The following is an 18,462-nucleotide window of genomic DNA, read 5'->3' as shown; positions in this document are numbered from 1 at the left end:
AAATTATTATTAACAATAATCATGTTTTTTTGCGCTATTATATCCAGCGGGATTAGAACCTGGGACCACTGCAGGCGTTATACATACCCGGTCCGTGAATGACCAAAATCGAGTCATTAGTTTGACCGTTAGAATAGTAATTACTGCTGAATCGACAACAAAAACCCGTAGTACCTACTTATCTAAAAATAAATTGACCAACCGGTTAACACATAACGAAATCTCATCAAATCTCAAATATTATATCAGAAGAAATTAACGCAATGGTTCTTCGTATCGCTAATAATTACATCAAGTTGTTTCGTCACGTAAATGCCTGATATCCAACCAAATCGGCCAGGAGCGGATCCTACTCCTCCAAAGACCCTTACCAACTGCCCATTTTGTTTGAAGACTTGAACGCGGCAGTTCCCTGAATCACCCACTAAAATGAACCCTAAGGGGTCGACTGCTAGCACTTCTGGCTGCCTAAACTGCCCTTTTCTTTGGCCCATAGACCCGAACTCTATTATTTTGCTCTTATTCTCTTTATTGTATATCTTTATGCGTTTATTTCCGCTGTCCAAGACGATTACGCGGTCAGATGTGACGGCTACACTGGTAGGTGCGTTTAGTTCGGTGCAGTTGACCTCTGATGAGGTCCAGACTGAGGTAGTATTGATAGGCTGTAGTTTGGATGCTACGCCGAGGTGGTCCACGAATTTGCCATCGGGCTGGAGGATCTGGAAAGAACGGTGGCGTAGTCAGTATATCATTTTAAGGAAAGTGTTGCAAGCGAAAATAATTTACGGCGTGTCTTTTATGTTTAGTGGTTTAGTTATGGTAATGCTTTTAGTGGTCACATTTTTTTATCTTTTAAGGCCTATTCAAACCTGAGCGATATTCGCTGACACATACCGCGCGGGTTTCGCTCAGGTATTTAGTATCAAGTATCGCGGCTAGAACGACCTGAGCGATATTCGCTGCCGCAGTGGGTAGAGGTACATACCACGTGGGTTTTGCTCAGGTATTTAGTATCAAGTACCGCGGCTAGAGCGTTTTCTCTGCCGCAGACGGTAGCGAATACCGCTTAGGTCTGAATAGGCCGTTACTCTTTTTAACAGTCAAATTCTTCTGTACACAGCTTTGAAGAAAACCTAAGCACATAAAATAAAATTTTCATAAAGAGGCTCTTCCGTAAATTCAGGAAAAAAGTGGCTCCAATTTAAATTTGAAATCTTGCTGACACCCTATAACAATATTTATAGTGTTTTTCACATCAAAATTGCCTCATGATAATTTCGTCAATTATTTCATACAACCAGTTTATAACATGGCAATACCAAAAGACTTTTTGAGATTTTTTTATAATTACAACACTATGATAACTTACTTGCACCCTATCATTCCCCGTATCAACCACATACAGCAGTTGGTTAGCGTTGTCAGTCGCGATGCCCTCAGGCGATCTGAACATGCCCGGGCGACTGCCCTTCTGGCCCACAGTTCGTAAGAACTCGCCGTCTTTGGAAAACACGTGGATGCAGTGCTTCCATTTGTCTGGAACGAGAAAAGACAGTTGAGGACTGACTCACTACAATACAATCATTCGTTCGTTCGTTTCAGCCAAATGACGTCCACTGCTGGACAAAGGCCTCCCCCAAGGTTTTCCATAATGAACTGTCCTGCGCTGCCCGCAGCATATAATCATTATTGGGCATCAAAGATCAGCAGCGCTATAGATATTGTGGCACCTTGAGGCATACAAATGAAGTCCGATATAAGGTGGCCCGTTAAATTTTCTTTAAATTTTAATAAACAAAGTTCTACAAAATTACACAGAATTTTTTTCCTTGAATTTTTAAAAGTGCATTTCTATCTGGGCCACCCTGTACAAATGATTGTGCTTCTTTTCATCTAAAGATTTCATCTAAACGCTATGGGATCTTCGTCATAATTTCAGCCATGGGAATTCCACTGCTGACTGATTGAGAGAGGCCCAATGATTTCCAGATTGACCGGTCTGAAGCGGTCTGCAATCTTGCAACTTTTGTAAGATTTAATCTGTTTACGGTACGTGGCCTCCATTCCAGAATCTTTCTGCCTCATGAGCCCAAGCATTTATTAGAAATAAGAGCAAGTTCTTAGTTAAATTCTACAATAACGTCAGTGCCAATATGTTCTTCTGGAAGTATACTAACCAGTCACATACACCTCTCCCAAGCTCTTCATGAACGCGATCTGAACAGGACACAGCATGTCCTCATTCGTGAGCCGCCTCACGACCTTGGCCTGGGACCGTTCTACCACCAGCACACAGTGGATGTCCATCCCGCATACATAGAGGTGCCCGCTCCAAGGACTGATGGCTACACCGCCTGGTCTGGACGCTTTACGCCAAACGTAGTGGGGGACGAAGTTGCGAGACCTATAAAAGTGATTTATTATTTAAAATAATAGCCAAAAAATTAAAAGTATAATGAAACAGGGCTACTATAGTTCGTTTTGCAGGGCAATCGAATACCGCACTTAGCTTCATGATTGGGCCATTGTGCGCAAAGGGCTACTATAAATACTACTTTTTTTTTAAAGGGCTACTATAAAGTCGATGATTATTTAAAAGATAAAAATGTTTGGGATGAATATAACTATGGGTATTTTAAATTCTGTAAACCCTTGAAAAAGAGGCTGATAATAGTGACTGAGTTTCTTGCGCTGCTTCTTCTCAGCACTGGCCCATTTATTGCCCGAAGCAGTGGTAGGGTTAACACTGGGACGTGTAAAGTGCTTCATAAAAGCCTACTTGCATAAATAAATGAGTTTTATAAAGCCTACATCATTAAAATACAAACATACAGCATTAGAACTAGCACTTTTCATCAGATAAGATGTAGGTAAGAGCTTCCTCGTTGTGAATAAGGTAGGTACTCAGATTTGGAAATTACCAACTCACACGGACGAAACTTGTACAAGTTAACAAAGCGCCTGTTAGTTCTACAAAGCAATTTCACATCTGAAACATTGCTCAAGCGCATGCACGTCTATTTATTACATAAGTGAGTACCTAATAGGTAACATGACAGTGTGGCATCCTATGTAGTTGTAATTAAAAGTGCTAACTAGCAAGAAGTATTGTATATTATGCTAGCGATTGTACAAAACTACAGTCTGTACCTCTATTACGAAAAACTTTCGAGTTCGTTTCGTTTGCGTATTCAAAGTGCCATCGAAAAATTTTGTATGAAAAATTAAACAGCGCCCCCTAGGGCGGCTATAATATTTTGAAGCAACTTGAATCTGCTTCGAATCGTCTGGAACATAAAAGAGAGCATTTTACTGTAAGTATAGTTTTTGTATCTAAAGTTATAATTATTTGATTTAAAACTTTATTGCACATAGAGCAGGGTGAAAAAGGCGATTTTAATGCCACACGACATCCTCTCTCAGTCAACTTTTGGGCCATACAGTTAATTAAAGTTAGGTATTAAAGCTTCAGTAACTAGAAGCTGAATTACTAAATTAAATATGTTGCTAAACATTGTCAGGATCGTTGCGAGCGCATAACAGAACAAATAAATGTAGCAGCAGAAGAGAAGATCAGTGCCATAATCGCAGAGAAAGAGAAATTGTTAAAAGAGACAGTTGATCTGCAAAAGACTGGGGACCTCACCGCCCTAGCTCTGAAGAGTTCTCTGGAGGAAGCAAAAGCAGTTGCCACGAGGGAGATGGCGGATACCAAAACTGATGATGAGAGAAAGGTATAAACTGTTTTCAGACAAGTATTAATTTAGTTTAGCAATTTAACGAAATTGAATACGGCACTTAGCCCCTTAGTAAGTCAAGACAAGTCTTGTAAACCGAACGAGCCCCTAGGGCGGCTATAATATAGGGGGCGCTGTTTAATTTTTCATACAAAATTTTTCGATGGCACTTTGAATACGCAAACGAAACGAACTCGAAAGTTTTTCGTAATAGAGGTACTGATTCTGACTGAAGAATTCAGCAAGATTTTTGAAATTACTGCTCTTTCCTAGTGCCACCTTTCACTAGTTATATACTCTACCTATAATATAAACTCTTTTTATGCTTATAAAGGCAGGTATTTGACCGCAATCGCACCTGGTATTAAGTGAGATGCAGTCTACGATGGTACATATCTGCCCTGTAAGTGCCTATTCACTCTCCTTTCTTACCTGTAATGCAGAAACAGTGTATCCTCGCTCTCTAGAGGGTTATTCTGTTTAGCGCCCTCTGGTATCGGGTCATCCGATTCCGCGTCCACAGGCGTTGCCGAGTCGATCTCTATGCGGAACCCTTCTTTGTCGAACACGAAACTGTCTGTGTCCCACTTGGAAACCTCTGATAATATCTGCAAGGCGTTTTGGTGGAGGTTCACGAAGGTTGCCACCTGAAAATTAAAATATTTTTTTTAATAACGAACACTAATTTGGTTAAGGAGACAGTGTAATTGCTTCTACTTAATTGGTTTAATAAACCTGATTGATCGAATTGATCTGAATGAGGGTTTTCGCGCATTAAAGATCCGCTAGATGGCGGGACGTGGATGTGGGGTCTGACTGCTCCGTGATTAGTGGATTTTGACATATCTGTCAATGTCATGTCAAAAATAACCAATCATGCAGCATTTGGACCTTGCGTCTACGTACTGCCATCTGGCAGACTTTTCATACGCGAAAACCCTCATTGAAGTACTTATGTGCCTACTCCTCGCTTTCACAACCCGTCTGGCCAGCGTAGGTATGGAGTGTAGGCCAATTTGTCTCAGGGAAATTATCGAGGGTTGTTCTCCTGCAATCGAGACTAAATAACCTGATGATGAAATTATTCTGCGTTTCGGATGGCATTTCGATTGAGCTAAGTTAGAGAACTATTGCGGCTTTTGCGTCGTTCGGATTACAAGACTTGTACCTTATCGACTTACTAAGGGGCTAAGTACTGTTTCGATTGCGCTGCTGAACTAAATTAATACTTGTCTGAAAACAGTTTATACCTTTCTCTCATCATCAGTTTTGGTATCCGCCATCTCCCTCGTGGCAACTGCTTTTGCTTCCTCCAGAGAACTCTTCAGAGCTAGGGCGGTGAGGTCCCCAGTCTTTTGCAGATCAACTGTCTCTTTTAACAATTTCTCTTTCTCTGCGATTATGGCACTGATCTTCTCTTCTGCTGCTACATTTATTTGTTCTGTTATGCGCTCGCAACGATCCTGAAAATGTTTAGCAATATATTTAATTTAATTAACTCCTATGTTACTGAAGCTCTAAATAACTTTAATTTCCGCATGGCCCAAAAGTTGATTGGAAGAGGATGCCTATTTCTGAATGGCCCAAAAATTGACTGGGAGAGGATGCCATATCGTCAGATAGGTACACGTTCTATGACCACGTAAGTGATTTTTGGGCGGTTTTGACATTTTGATGCCATTCGCTAGACTCTATCGAAAGACTCGTCGTTTCGTCCAATCTCCTGAAAAGTTGCTAAAAATGACTTAGGTGGTGATAGAACTGAAACGACGATATGACGTTAAAATCGCCTTTTGCACCCTGCCCTATGTGCAATAAAGTTTTAAATCAAATAATTATAACTTTAAATACTAAAACTATACTTACAGTAAAATGCTCCGTTTTATGTTCGAGACGATTCGAAGCAGATTCAAGTTGCTTCAAAATCGATCCTATTTGAGTTCTCATGTCATCCAAGTGCTGTGCCCAACAGACACGACAGAAACTCTGCAATGAAACCATTTATGAACTAAAATTTAATTTTTATCGTTAAGGTTAGATGTGACTGACATAGCCCGCAGAATCGCTAAAATCAAGTGGCAGTGGGCGGGGCACATAGCTTGTAGAGCTGATGGCCGCTGGGGCAGAAAAGTTCTCGAGTGGCGACCACGAGCCAGAAGACGTAGGGGCTGGCCTTCCACTAGGTAGACCGACTATCTGGTGAAGGTCGCGAGAGGTGCCTGGATGCGGGCGGCGCAGGACTGGTCTTTGTGGAAATCCTTGGGGGAGTCCTTTGTCCAGCAGCGGACATCTTTCGGCTGAAACGAACGAAGATGTAGCTTCAGAAAATATTGATAGTTGGGTAGTTCTACTCACGGTGGAATTATTTAGGACCATAAAATGAATCTCCAGTTTTTGTTAGTAATCAGTATAAACAGTGATTAAAGACCGATAATATACTACAACATATCCAATTTTTAACGGGCCAGACAAAATTATGATAAATATTGATTTTATAGCGGTTTTTCTATTTTCGATGGACAGGGAAGTGAGAACATATACAGGATAGTGAAAATTTAACTGAAAGATGCATTTGAGTTTATAGTTTTTATTCTAAAAATAATAAAAAATACTTTTATGTGCATCATAAAGGTCCACTATCAATTGAACATGGAACTCATTTAGGTTGCTTCTTTTTCCGTCACCTGATCTCTTTGACTTTTCCCTACTATTCGTATCTCCTTCTATTATCTTCCTCTTCTTTCCTCGACGCTTTTCTTCGNACCACTGAAGGTAGGCAGTACATTGAGACCATATTCTTAATGTATATTATAAAAAAGTTCATCCCCAATTTTCCACCCTTGGGGGTGAAAATTTTCTTCAAATTCGCATGAAACCACCCTTTTGATAATACCTATTCAACAAAAAAATAATCGTTCAAATTGGTTCATAATCGGCGGAGATATTGCGTATAAAAATGTTCATCCCCAATTTTCCACCCTTGGGGGTTGTTTTTTTTATTATTAAATTTAAATGGGACCACCCTTGAGATATTACCTATACGCTGAAAAAAGATTTGTTCAAATCGGTTCATAATTGGCGGAGCTATCGCGTAACAAACATAGAAAAAAAAAAAAAAAAAAACATACGGGTCGAATTGAGAACCTCCTCCTTTTTTTGAAGTCGGTTGAAAAGGTTAACTTTTTATCAACCGACTTCAAAAAAGGAGGAGGTTCTTATAGGTAAGGTTTCACTTTTTATACCCAAAATTTAGCACTAGCAACACTTACCATCTTACAATGCACACAGCTGCACACATCGACTGCATCACACACAGTCTTGCACTGAGAACACCTGGTACCTCCCGCGAACAGTTCCACGCTCTGTCCTGGAGTGGAACCATTAACTGGAAGAGTGGTAGGAGTGCACTGAGAACACCTGGTACCTCCCGCGAACAGTTCCACGCTCTGTCCTGGTGTGGAACCATTAACTGGAAGAGTGGTAGGAGCAGACAACGTAGGGTTCTTAGCCTCAGCATCAGCATCATTGCCCAGGCCGACGTAAGTCAACAAGGAATCTATGTACAAGTTGGAAGGCAGGTCGTTCACGTAGTTTGGGCCCCGTATTTGGATCCTGGTGTAGCAGATCGGGCAATCGATTATTGGCTGGTCTGTGGAATTAAGGACAATTATAACTTTATTGGATAGAATTTAAGGCTTCGCCAAAAAGAAAGCGCATCTATCGTGTTATAGCGTTAAAGAGTAGTAGAGCGTTGCGTACTTACTGCTAGCGCCGGTGCTGTATTTTGATATGAACTATCCACATTCTACGGACTATAGCGCGACGAGAGGCTATAGATAGAGAGCATTTAGCCTCATGCGCTAGCTAGGTAAAATCAGCGACCAATACTTTGTGACACCCAAAGTAGCCAAAAAGTTCGCGACACGTCTTTGTTACAATGGGAATAAGGTTGTGTTTATCAACACTTTAGTCACTTTGGGTGTCACCAACTATTTGACCCTGACTATATGCGTTCTATTTGTCGAAGCGTTTAAGAATAATGCGAAAAGTAGTACGAACCGGCAATATAGACTGTCAGGCAAGCCAAACAGAAGGTGTGCTGGCAAGGCAGCATCTTCGGATTGTGGAACACCTCCAGGCATAGTGGACACTGCACCAAGTCGTTGAGTCCTCCGGCTGACAATCTAAATGGTGATTTTTATATGGGTTAGCTAAAATTAGACATGATGATGAGGCAATGCGGTAAGAAGATCGAAGATTGGGATGGGACTGACAGAAGGTTTCAATAGGCATACTTGGTGATTGGCAAATAATGCCAATCATCCGGTAGACGGCTGATGAGGCAGCAAGGTTGTGGAGTGGAGGCGACGTACCGGAAAATGCAGTGTGGAAGATCCACCCACAAGGTGGACCTACGACCTGATAAAGGTAGCAGGAAGAAGCTGGATGCAGGCTGCTACCAACCGTGCGATGTGGAAGTCATTGGGGGAAGCCTATGTTCTGCAGTGGACGTCCTGTGGCTGAAATGATGATGATGATGATCAAGGTAGAGTCCCACATAACTTACGGCAGCAGGAATGCGTAAGTAAATGTACTGTGCCTACGCCCACAAAATATTGGTAGGTATTCTGTCCCAACTGTCCTCTAGCTAGATTGTCTGGGAAGATCAGATCGCTTTAGAGCGATAAGACCGCCTAAATTGTGCCGTTTCTTTTGTATTTTTTTTTTCTCTTTCTTTTCTTATCTTGTGTGGTGTACAATAAAGTGTATTCTATCTATCTATCTTTTCTGTATTGATTGAAACAAATTGTTTGTCTTTCACGTTAGTGAACTTAACTTTCAACAATAACAAACTTAAATTTGCTCCGAAATTGTCAAATACAAACAATGCTAAAGTTGATTAATTAATGCGTTTATCAGGATTACATTATTATTGACTCCCAAATGCTTTTCCGACAATTTATCATAATTTATTTGCAATTTTATTGATATTCTGGATTAATAACAACATAATCTTGAAATACTGCTCATTATCGACTGAAAGTCCGTTATTGTATTGTTCCGGTGATAAAAATGAAATCAAATCAAATCATAAATGTAAGTTATATTTATTATAGACACCTAACTACCTCATTAAGAATTTTAAATGTAAAGACTATAAATCATATTACCTACCTACATGCACAACAACTTTCTTAACGCTATCATGTAATGAAACAATGATGCCTGCATTCCATTCCCTAATGGACAACACGCATAAGTTGTAATATTAAGTTAAATTATGACTTAATTTAAAGTTTAGATCACACACATTACACTAGTTTTTATTTCACCTCAATCCATCCAGTATTACCGAAGATAGAGCCTCGAGAAGTTTACGGACTTTTTAAAATTTTCAAAAATTTCCAATATTCGCGCGTGACGTCACAACATGATTTTGCAGCCCCCGCGCGTTAACCCATTTACCACTTTTTGTCTTTTTCCAACTAAAATAAAATTTTACCTAACTGACAACTGTTGTTAGTTGTCATCGTTCAATCACATTTCAAACTAGGCGCTAAAAAAGTAACCATTATTATGCCACCTATTGCCAATTTTGTGCACTATGAAGCCATTTTTACATTTATGCACCTAAATATAAATTTTCTGGAAAAATAACCAATTTGTGTCTCTGTGCTCAATAACGAGTAAATAGTCCAGTTATTTGTTAATTTTACTTGGAAAGATTTCCGGAATTTTTGAAAATTGGTGAATAAATAGATTTCGCTATGTTCTTTCCGAATTTTGTGACCTCGTTTATAGCCGCGCGCGCGCCCGCCTTATTGAAAAAAATCCGCCTTAAAAAGGTTTTTGACAACTACTTTTTTCATTTTATAATTTTTGGGACATAAACAAGCTAAGAAGCTTTGATAAATGTAATAAATTTCATGTAATGTAAGTTAAATAGATTTAGAATTGTGAAACAGTCAAATTAATGTACCTGCTAAATTGCGAGTTCTTTTTTCTTTGATACAGAATTTCTTTGCAGGACACGCTGCCGGGTGTCCTAAATATGCTGAAGTATAAAAAAATTCGCGTTGCTGAAGTATACATTTTTTTTTGTCTTGTTTGTTTCTACATTACATAATTGTATCCTACTAATATTATAAATGCGAAAGTTTGGATGTCTGGAAGTTTAAAATAAAGTAAAGTAATGTTCATTTCTCACCAACATAACAGATAATTTATGATAACAAACAATCAGGAAAAACAAAAAGTAAGAATGTTGGTGGGTTGATACCTGAACTAGGAAGATTCCTGTGTCTCAGGTTTGTTACTCTTTCACGCAAAAAGTACTCAACGGATTTGGTTGAAACTGTACAATAATATATATTAATATATGCCGATCTGTGACACTATTTATATTAACCGGCAGACAGTGGTGACTGAGTTTGTTGCGGCGCTTCTTCTCAGCACTTGCCAAATGTTGGTCTCGAAGCGCTGGTAGGGTAAAAAGATTATGAGACATGTAGAGGCTCCTTAAGAGCAAAATGACGATTTGTAAGAACTATTTATTAGTCCAAACAAATAAAGAAATTTTGACTTTGACTTTGACTAAATTTCACGCGGGTGAAGCCACAGGCAAAAGCTAGTCGTGAAATAAATAGGAAAGTTTAAGGTTCTGAAACGTGGTCGCTTACTATGGGCCTCATAAGAAGGCTCAAGGTCACCCGAAGGGTGATGGAGCGGGCTATGCTCGGGGTTTCCCTGCGTGATCGAATCAGAAATGAGGAGATCCGCAGGAGAACCAAAGTGACCGACATAGCATGCAGAATTGCTAAAATCAAGTGGCAGTGGGCGGGACACATAGCTCGTAGAGACGATGGCCATTAGGGCAGAAAATTTCTTGAGTGGCGACCACGGGCTGGAAGACGTAGCGTGGGCAGGCCTCCTACTAGGTGGACCGACGATCTGGTAAAGGTCGCGGGAAGAACCTGAATGCGGGCAGCGCAGGACTGTTCATTATGAAAAACCAGGAAAACCCAAAGGCCTCTCGCCTTTGTCTAGCAGTGAACGTCATTTGGCTGTAACGACGAAATAGGAAAGAATGTAACTATCAAAAATCTTCTCTAAGACAGCATTTTTCCAATTTTGCAACGAGCGCGGCAATCACACTTAACTAACAGACTAACAGACAGCATAGCGAAATCTATTTTAATCACCAATTTTCAAAACTCTCGGAACACTTTCCAGGTAACCACGTTAATTTGTACCAAACGACTGGACTATAATTAAATTGATATAAAAATTTGGGTACATCTTCTCAAAAACAAAAGAACTGGTGCTAAAAGGGTTAAGTGACGTTTTGACATTTGTAGAGGGCCTTGTAGAAGGGAAGGCTATGGTGCTGAATGTGGATTAACTCGAGTGTCATAGTAACTTATTAGACTGCTAAGCTTGATGATAAAAAGAAAAATATTTTATTCAATGTACGATGGTACGATGATATAGAAGTCCGAACTGCAGTTGTCACGTTGCATTGCTACGCGCCAAAGCAGATTTTCGTTGTGCTGAAAAAGTTTAGTTTATCTTTTCATTAAATGATAGCTATAGGTGTACCAGAATCTCATGGCAAACAAAAATATTGGAAAAGTGTGTCTTTCATATGGCAAATGTCTATGGCTTTATTGTCACCTGTCAAAGTAAATCAAGTGAAATGTCAGTCGCTGCAGAAATTTTGTAATCTCTTCATGCCTATTTGTTATTTTTGTGAAAAAGTCGAAAAAGCTCAAGCAAGTCATATTGTTTTCAATGTGTATTGTAAAATAAGGCATAATTCAAAGTCAATCTTTGATTTTAAAGCGCGTCGTTGAGTTGACAGTAAGTTGGAGTGAAATTTGGTACATTTAGTTTAAATATAATATAGTTTTTTATAGTTTTTTTTAAATATTATTCTTATAATATACAGGGTGGAAACGATAAGTGATCTCACTCGATTATTTCTAAACTATACAAGATATCAATAAACTAGTTACTGATCCTGAAAGTGCTTTATGAGCTCTATCAAACGGTATTAAAAATAGGTTACAGAATAAACTGGATCTATCCGAAAATTCAATGTTTCCAGCTTCCATACATTTGGTAAAGTCACATTATTTTAAAAACTACACATAATATCGTAAAACTGATTACTGATTCTAAAAGTGCTTCACAAGCTCTATCCAATGGTATCAATAATAGGTTACAGAATAAACTGGATCTATCAAAAAATTCAATGTTTCCTTCTTCCATACATTTTGTACTACCACATTCATGACACTCATCTCTTGACAATATTATAGCAAGTAAAGCCTAAAACCAATGTGTCCCATGAATAATTTAAAATAAGAATACAATTTACTAGTTTATTTTAAGATTTTATTCTTAAATAAAAAAAATACACTTCTAATATTGTGTGTCTGGCATACATTTAGTATGGAAGCTGGAAAAATTGAATTTTCAGATAGATTCAGTTTATTCTGTAACCTATTATTGGTACCGTTTGAAAGAGCTCTTGAAGCACTTTCAGCATCAGTAACCAGTTTTTCAATACCTTGTATAGTTTAGAAATAATCGAGTGAGATCACTTAACGTTTCCACCCTGTATACTGTTTAAACAAAACGTGGGATTTTTTTTAAAATCTCAGGTCTTTTGAACGCACATCAAAACCTGAGATTTAAAAAAATCCCACGTTTTGTTTAAACAGTAAGCGAAAAAAAGGTGACTTGAAAATGGAATACAAAATGATAAGGTGTGGTAAATGATAAGTCTTTATCAATGAAGAAGCAGAAGTTCAATTTCATGTGTCCTCCATCTAGGCTAGTTTCCATCGTCACTCAAAGTTTGGCTGCGGTCTCAAATTTTGGCTTAATTGAGGTATTTTTTGGGTGAGAGGCATAAGAACTAATGCCGTTTTATATCAAAAATTCATACTTAAAGGTAATCAACCAGGTTTTTTTTTATGTGATAGGAGGCAAACGAGCAGACGGATCACCTGATGGTAAGTGACAAAGTATTTCCTTGTATGTTAGTCTGCCACTCTTTAGTAAGTTCTGAAATCCCCGCTTCGGCTCCCCTACTAACCATTCTAACCATTGTACACAGATAATATCTTACATGCAGCTTTTCATGTTACTACGTCACATTTTCAAAATCCGCGCGGAAAATCGCTCCTAGCGGAAGAGCGCACTTTGAGCTTGAATATTTCAGTCATTTTTAAAGATATCAAAAAAGTAAAAATACAGTATTCATTCTAACTTTTTGTAGTTTTTTTTGGCATCTTCAACAAAAATTGTGCGCCATGTCCATTATTCATAATTTTCACATTTATCACTTTGACCGTAACATATACAATAACGCAAAGTTAGTACAGTACTTATAGGGTATATCAATAATACCTACCTATCGGTACGGGACTATTCCCACCTCTCGTTCCCACCACTGCAACTTCTGTGTAGCCAGGATCTACAGCTTAACCGCCACAAAAACCCAACCAATGAAGGTCAAGTTTGTCCCGGGGGAAAGTTAAACTGTCATTGGACCCGCAACGAAATTAATCAGAAGAACATAGGAGGAGTTCGAAATTAAGGTTCGACTTCCCTCCATTGCAAAGCGGATGACAGGTGACAAACAAAGGTTTAAAACCTTTAAGAATAAGATTATGCACCACGGACAATAAATTAAATTAAGGGTTTGATTAAGGGTTCAACTTAAAGTATACCACTACCTATCGGTAGTGGTATATAAGTATTTAAGTTGTTTCAGTACCTACTAGCTTATTACAGAGAAATTGAATAGAAGCCGTACAAACAAGGAGAAGGCCAATCCTAACAATAGCTTTATCATGGAGATAGCAAAATCGGATTAATTATTACGCATTCAATCCAGTTAGGGAGTGACGTTACTTACTAAGAAGCAAAATTTTACTGGTACGAAACGTACACTATCAGAACGTAATTGTCTTTTTTTAAGCCTTACCAAATTTAGAGAATCGTTATGACATGCATAAATTCTTCGACACTGGAGACAAAATTTTGGATTCCCCTTTTTCATTCTGATTGTCTAAACCATTGTTTATGAAATCGAAGTTATCATCAAGGTACCCGATGTCTAGAAAACCTATTTCACCTTGATTTCGACATACCTAAACTTATACGAGTACTTACTTTCTTGGTTTCATCATCGCATTGGACCCTGTAGCTCTGGATAGGCTAGCGTAAATTGGACTCCTGAACTGAGGTTGAGGAGAAGGAGGTGTGTTCCTCCCGCTCTCTTTAACGATATCTTTCTGACTACTCCATCGCTTGAAGAAAGAGGGCTTCTTCTTCAACTTTTCCGCCATGATTCACAAACGTCACATGCACACAAGTAGGTACCACTTGAATGTGAAACTGATTGAATCGTTATCGGTAATTAGTGCACATTATCTTTTATGTACAGTCGCAATCAAATCGTGTACATTGTTGCTTTAATAGCCTTTCATTATGTATTATAGAAGTAACAAATCAATGTAAAAATGCATTTTATTGCCGACTGTCCAATTTATCTTGATTATACTTCGATAAGATTATATTCAGCCGCTGACATAAAACACTTATCTGTGTTTACACTGACTTTTAAAATCGTTCTGTAATGATCCGGTCTTTATACCAAAAAAGTGTGCATGAAATCGAAAACTGGGTCCCCAAAATAAAAAATGCTTTAAAGTAAGAGCTAACGCCATTGATGGTCCTGTTAAGGACAATATTTCTCGCGATACCACGCGGTGTTCTGAAAATACGTATGTAGGTACGAGAAAGTAATGCTATGTGGACTTTGAGGTTGCAATATTTTAGGGGCTGTCGTTGGACAACGGTAAATGCAAGAAAAATGTTGTTTTGAAGACTACACAAGGGGGCATCTTTGGCGAATCAAGTTTCAACCTTATGGGTCGTCTCAATTTGGCGACCGAATTCCGAAGAGAAATCATGACTGTTTTGTCCTACCCTATTCAATAGTATACTTCAAAATCCTCTATTCTTCTGATTAAATTCCTCGAGGATTCCAACTTCCAAGTCATTTAGTTATCCCCTAGGACTCAACCTTCATTGGTTGTGTTTCATTGGCAGCTGCTTCACATCCTGGCTCCTCTATGAATTATTATTTCAGTGGCAGGAACGAGAGGTGTGATTGATCCTGTAAAAAGTTATTTTATCACTATGGATGCTAAGATAGATCATTGACTCATAGGTATTTCTCGCCAAAGGAATTCAGAGAAAGCATAATGGAAGAAATGTTGTCAATTATGCTAAACATCTATGCCTTCGAGGTAGACATTAAAGTCCTACGCAAGCGCTAATAAGAACTTGTCGGGATCAATGCTCTGATGCTCTCAATCCATTTTATGGCCCATGAAACTGAATACAGGGTTGCATGTTATGGCGCTGTTAATAACAATGGTGTCCTGGTTTACCTTAATAAATTTGAAGCTTATCAGGTTTTTTTTTTGCTTATCAGGTTGTAACAATACAATTAAAAGTAAATTATGAGTTTCTGTAATAAAGGTTTAGGACCTGTTCTATTGCGGGATTATACAGCGCTAATTCTTGCTCTCACCACTGCAGAACTGCAACCCTCCTGTAGAGCCAGTAACTACATCATAGATGCAAATGTTACCCTACATTCTGGAACCCCCGGTTAAGAACCAAGTCCTTGAACTAGAGTCAAAGTAGTACATTTTAAAGAGTGAGAGCGCAGCAACCCAATTAACAGACTTAAAGTGAGTCCGACCCTGAAAATTTTCACTTGTAAAAAAGTAAGCTCACGGTAAGAAATAAATAAACTAATCTGATTCAATTAAGATTTTATCAGAACCACACAAAAGCCATCAGCAGACCAAACTGCTGTGGAACCGGTCCTGAATGATTCTTTAGAAAAAGACCTGACCTACATCAACTATAAATAAATCTAATTCCCAATTCAGGCGACTTGTACAAATCGCATGAAATCAGCATATTTATTATGGGCAAAGAAAATACAGAAGTAACCGTGTTACGCAAAGCCCATCCGGCAGATAAGGTGAGCAAGTTCGCTACGTCAATTAAAACGACAGTGCAAAACACGCGATGCACTCTGGTGCAATAACTTGAGAGCATCTTTTTTCTGCAAGACGAAACATTAATTAGATATCAGATTTGAGAAATTGAAATCGTTCATTTACAGTTAAAGATAATAAATAAAGTAACTAACTAAATAGGTCGACAGTATAGAAGAAGACTCCGCCAATATAAAAGAAAAGCCGACCAAAAAAAAAAGATTAAACAGAAGATGAACCGATTGGAAAATCTTAATAGAATGACTGAATAATATGCTAGTATAAAGACGATTGAAGATAATAAATACGTTACTACACTAAAGACAAACAAGGAAAATCAAACCTAAAATTATTAAAAGAATGCACACTCAACGATAGAACTGATTCTGCTATGAAAATCTGGAATCCCTTAGAAACAAGCAAACCTGTTCCATTAAACGATAATATTTTATAGGCAATGTGTCTTGTAAACGAGGCGATGATTATATTGATAATATCAATGAATTGAGAATGTACTTATTTGAATTCAATCATTAGAACCCTACTTTCTGGAATCCAATTGAAATATGAAAAAGTTTTGAAAATGAGCCCTGAGATGAACCAAAACATATTATATTACTATACAATGAAAGATAATAAATTACGGATATAACAATTGTATCAAAGGGAAATTAACTTTAATTTTCCCGGATTGTTAATTTAATTGGTTTATTTACTATGCATGGTTATGAATGAGAAACCATAGGAGGCGCCCATGTCATGCATGAGTAGAATGTTAATGTGACGTACGAGATCTTATGTGTAACATTAAACCATTTCAAGTAATGCTTTTGTTGTTTGAAGCAAGGCACACGGTTATTATAATGGCAATTATTCAGGAACTTTCGTGTTCTACATTTTCTAGTAAATTGACCTTTTGTTTTAATAGGTAGAATAATAGAAATTCTGTTTCTGTAGCTTTTAAATTATGTCATTTGGACGTAAATATTTCCTATTCTAATTCTACCTGCCTTCCTAATCCCTCGTGAATCAGAAGAGAGCGAATCTCTAAGAGTGATTTCAAAATGAATGAAGCACCACCTTTTCATAAAACAAGGATTATGATTTTTGGACAGATTTAAGGTTCTGAACCTTTTCTGATTCAAAATCATGAATAGACTCATTCCTTTTGATTCGTATATTATTATGTTTCGTCCAATGCTAAGATATTCTTCAGTGGGTTCACTGATTGATTGTAATTTGTGGCACCCCGCAAAGAACGTAAAGCATTCTTTATGGCTACTAAGACTACCATAGCAGATATTGTATTACAAGCCGCGAGCATAGCTTTTAACCGTTGCGGTAAAGTTTAAGCAAATAGAAACATTTTTAAACGCTCATTATGTACGAGTATGGGAACTGAGTATTGTTCTTATTAATTTTATTTTCTGTTAATACATTTTGGTTTAATCATGGGAATTCTACAAAGTGATGCTAAATACTTCAAAAAATATATTGCCTAAAGGAGGAGGATATCGTTTGTAATTATCGTAAGACTTTCGAGTAAAAAAGTGACTGATGTAATATAATCTTGAATCTTGCTGACTTGTTAGGTTTTAACATACATTTTCTAAATCATACCATTCAAAATTGGAGAGTCTACGCAGAGCTACACTTAATAACGTAGAATCGTCAACTTTTATGACTTCAAATACGTCGTTAGCAGTGACCTCAAAATGTTTGCAAAAATACAAGCTTGCATTTAAATTGACGGCTTGTAGTATCACTAGGTTTCATCTAACCTATCATTTGGCAAGTTGGTGGGTACGTGTGCTGAATTAAATGTATGGGTTTAAGAGAGCTTGAAAAACAGAACAAATGCCTATCTACCTCATATTGTAGAAATCTAGTATGTTTAAAAATAGCCCATGGGCTGGTTTTTTCTACGCGTATTAAAAGTACCTTAAGTACCTACCTTTAAGTCCCGCTGGGGATAATGTTAGTGTACAAAAAGCTCAAGCATTTATATCAGGAGTCATTGGTGTTTTCATGTTCCCTTTTCAACTGAAAAACGTCCACTGTTGGACAAATCCCCAAGAATTTCCACTACGACCAGTCCGTATTCAGGCGCTTCTCTGATATTAAAGTATGATGTATGTAGTCTATTTTTAAGTGGATAAGTATTTCGCATGTACTCTGCTTAGGTAGGCTCTAGCTAGATAATTTCAATGACTGAACAAATTGATTGTTGAATTATTGAACTAATGTCTCAAAAGTATTTGCGATTGACGATTGCACTCAGATGCGAACTTTGTAAGCTAGCGATGGGAGGCAGAGGTGAGATGTTAGCAAGGCAGGCACCGACCTAACTGGATCTTTAATTACTCGAGTCTCGACTGCATTGAGAATGCAGGTTGCTCTTAATACGAGCTTCGTTCGTTCGTTCGTTTCAGCCGAAAGACGTCCACTGCTGGACAAAGGCCTCCCCCAAGGATTTCCACAAAGACCGGTCCTGCGCCGCTCGCTTATTTACTAAATTATTAAATGTTTGAGGAAAGATCACTGATCGACAAGAGCCTAGGGGTGGAAGAGCACGAAGGATTTGGAATGATTTAATTTTAAATTCGAGTACAACTTACCTAGTTGGAATA

At 38.2% G+C, this 18,462-nt stretch overlaps 1 protein-coding gene across 3 annotated transcripts; it reads right to left on the bottom strand.

Annotated features, from left to right (window-relative positions):
- Positions 1-67: 67 nt before the first annotated feature.
- On the bottom strand, positions 68-14,159 carry LOC114359651 (tripartite motif-containing protein 2). Of its 3 annotated transcripts, none has more exons than XM_028314122.1 (10): positions 13,926-14,159; positions 7,800-7,924; positions 7,158-7,389; positions 7,010-7,073; positions 5,607-5,726; positions 4,991-5,203; positions 4,173-4,387; positions 2,181-2,407; positions 1,373-1,539; positions 68-722 (listed from the first exon to the last, which is right to left on the bottom strand). In XM_028314122.1, the coding sequence occupies exons 1-10, from the start codon at positions 14,099-14,101 to the stop codon at positions 246-248; spliced, it is 2,016 nt and encodes a 671-aa protein (XP_028169923.1). In that variant the 5' UTR covers positions 14,102-14,159; the 3' UTR covers positions 68-245. The 3 variants fall into 3 exon arrangements, with proteins under 3 accessions (XP_028169923.1, XP_028169924.1, XP_028169922.1); XM_028314123.1 differs by having other exon boundaries at positions 7,010-7,080; positions 7,165-7,389; XM_028314121.1 differs by having other exon boundaries at positions 7,010-7,107; positions 7,192-7,389.
- Between the last annotated feature and the right edge of the window lie 4,303 nt (positions 14,160-18,462).

This window comes from Ostrinia furnacalis, unplaced genomic scaffold (genome assembly GCF_004193835.3).
Source record: "Ostrinia furnacalis isolate ACB-3 unplaced genomic scaffold, ASM419383v2 OfSCF4536, whole genome shotgun sequence".
NCBI classification, from domain to species: Eukaryota; Metazoa; Arthropoda; class Insecta; order Lepidoptera; family Crambidae; genus Ostrinia; species Ostrinia furnacalis.
The sequence above is the reverse complement of the archived record's forward strand: the minus strand, read 5'-3'. Positions and strand labels throughout refer to the sequence as shown.